Raw genomic sequence first — 2,800 nt, forward strand, 5'->3', positions numbered from 1 at the left:
AGAGAGAGAGAGAGAGAGAAATTTATCTTAGGAAAATGGCTCACAAACGTATAGAAGTTGGCAAGTCCAAACTCCCTGGAGGAAACGTCGGGCTGGAGGCAGCCTTAGCTTCCGCAACTGCAGGAGGCCGAGAAACTCAAGGCTGGCAGGCAGTACACTGGTTGTTGACTCCAACGAAAGACGAATCCAAGATCTCCAGGCCGAGCGGTGGGCTGCTCTCTCACGGAAGGTTGTAGGCAGCACTCTAGGGTCCCAGTCCACCAAAGAATGTGTCTCTTCCCAGGATGTTCCTGGATATCCTGGAAGCAGGTCACACCCCCAGGGAAATTCCCCTTGGACAGACTGGACACTCAGAACACAGTCATCCGAACCCATCATGGGAACAACCACACAGAACTGGGGTCCAGCCAAGTTGATACACAGCTCCAACTATCACAGTGACATTTGGGTGAAACCCTGAAGGAGAAGAGAAGAGAAAGGGAAGATGCGATGGAAGCGTCTGGGGGAAAGGTGTTCTGGGCAGAGGGAGCAGCTGGACCAGCAAGTGCAAAGGGCCTGGGGTAGATCCGGGCTTGTTGTGGCTCAAGAACCGCGAGGAGCCCACAGGGGCTGGAGCCAGGTGAGGGAAGGGCCGGGCCGGGAGGAGGCAGAGAGGGAACAGGCCATGGGAGGACGCTGGCTTTTCTCCAAGTAGGTGGGAACCATGGGCGGGCTCTGAGCAGAGGAGGTGACAAGGTAAACGTGGTGATACGAAGCCATAGCACATGGGAACCATGCTAAGGTGATAGTGACGATTTGAAAGGCGGAAGGAATCACTGCAAGAAAACAGCCTCTGGAGTTAGACGGGGATCCTGCCTTGACTCCACCCAACGTCTCTTTCCAGCTGGGGCAATCAAAGAAGGCTCCCTGGAGGAAGAGGTCATGCAGAATGATGACAGCTTGGCTTGGCTGGAAGGAGGAGGCTGGGGTTGTAATTGGAATAGTCCACAGGGAAAGTGGCTGAGCTGTCTAGGTCCTCAGCAAGGATTGTCCTGAGAGGCGGGGAGCCCCGGAGGCCCCCAGCACGTGCCCTTTCACGTGGTTTCACATCCTCCTTTGGGTGGGTGTTTCTGTACTGACAGTGATCCCAGCCTCAGAAGTCTCATATTGAAAATGGGGGCGAGATACCAACTATTTCGTTCTGTTGTACATGGGATTGCCATGAGTCAGAGCCAACTCGACGGCACCTAACAACAACAGCGACAGTGTGCTTGTGAGGATGGGAGAAGCTGGTGCCGTGAGGCTCTCAGCCCTGTACTCGCCCTGCGGCCACCCGACCGGGAAGTCCATGGTGATGGCCCCAGCTGTAAAGTAACAGTGGGCTCTGATCGAGGGCCTCCGAGAAGTAATAACAACACAGCAAATCCAGGCACCGTGTGCTGAATGCAATTATCTCAGTCCTACCAAGTGTGGGCATGTGAGGTAGGCTTGAGATTGAACCATGTGAAAGGGCTCCTGATCTGCAAAGATGGTAATTTCAAATGGTTTGCCCCAATGTTGTCGTTTGGTCCCTGGGTGGCACAGTCGGTTTGCATTTGACTCCTAGCCACAGAAAGGTTCATGGTTCAAACCCACGCAATGGTGTCGTGGAAGCAAAGCCCCGGCCATCTGGTCCATCAAGACTGTTGTTGTTGCTACGAAGTCAGCTCTGACTCATAGGACAGAGTAGGACTGCCCCATGGGGTCATCCTTAGGGTCGTTTGAAAGGTTGCCAGTTTGAACCCATCAGCTGCTCCATGGGAGAAAGATGAGGCAGTTAGCTTCTGTAAAAATAAAAGCCTTGGAGACCCTGTGGTGCAGTTCCACTGTGTCCTCTAGGGACACTGTGAGTTGGAATCGACTCCAGGCAGTGGGTTTGGTTTGGACTTTGCTCCCATTAAGAATGATAGCCTGGGAAACCCTGTGGGCAGTTCCACTCTGTTCCTATAGGGGCGCTGTGAGTCAGAATCGACTCCAGGCAGTGGGTGTGTTTTGGGCTTTGCTTCTGTAAAGACTGACAGCCTTGGAGACCCTGTGGGGCAGTTCCACTCTGTCCTGTAGGGGCGCTGTGGGTTGGAGTAGACAACAGATAACAGATCATCTTTATGGGAGCAAATTGGCAGGTAACTTTTCCCCCTACAGAGCTGCTAGTGGGTTCAAACCTACCACCTTTTAGTTAGCAGCTCAGTGCTTACCCACTGTGGCCACTGGGCTCCTTTCTATGAAAATTAAAACCAAGATGACACCCGTGCCTTACTGAACACACCAGGTCACCAGACTCAGGATCCATCTCCATGGCAACCAACAACAGTGTTGCTATCAACCCCTTTTTATGGAAGAGAAAACTCAGGTTTCAAGGGGGCACGCGCCTCCTCAGTACAGACTACGTAGTTCTGTTTCCCCATCCTGGTCAATTCCTTTTGATGGAAAGATCTGGAAAAGTTTTAAGCATTGCCCTTCCCCCCACTGTCCATCAAGCTTTATTCTCCAGACCAAAAACTGGGCCAGGCAGCTGACGGGAGCTGCTGGGCGGCCCCTGGGTGTAAGGCACTGCCAGCATGTTACAATTTCTAGGGCACATCTGTGGTTCAAGGGGATCGAGGGATGGAGGGTTGATGACGTCAAGAACGACCTGGAGAACGGAAGCTGGCCTGGGTGGTGCAAGTGGTTTGCACCCAACCCACTAACCTAGAGGTTGGTGGTTCGAACCCACTCTGTGGTAGCGTAGAAGAGAGATCTGGCAGTCAGCTTCTGTGAAAATTGTCATTAGGGGCCATCGAGA

The 2,800-nt window shown here is 53.0% G+C and overlaps 1 protein-coding gene across 1 annotated transcript in view; it reads left to right on the forward strand.

Moving 5' to 3' along the window:
* The window catches only part of SULT2B1 (sulfotransferase family 2B member 1), a 46,012-nt gene that overhangs the window by 39,990 nt on the left and 3,222 nt on the right, over window positions 1-2,800 (forward strand). Inside the window, exon 5 of the mRNA XM_007958112.1 lies at window positions 884-942. Coding sequence (XP_007956303.1) covers window positions 884-942 — 59 coding nt within the window. The remainder of the gene's footprint in view (window positions 1-883; window positions 943-2,800) is intronic.

The sequence above is a fragment of the Orycteropus afer genome, unplaced genomic scaffold (assembly GCF_000298275.1).
Source record: "Orycteropus afer afer isolate SDZICR_OR568_19922 unplaced genomic scaffold, OryAfe1.0 scaffold00854, whole genome shotgun sequence".
In the NCBI taxonomy this organism is placed as follows: Eukaryota; Metazoa; Chordata; class Mammalia; order Tubulidentata; family Orycteropodidae; genus Orycteropus; species Orycteropus afer.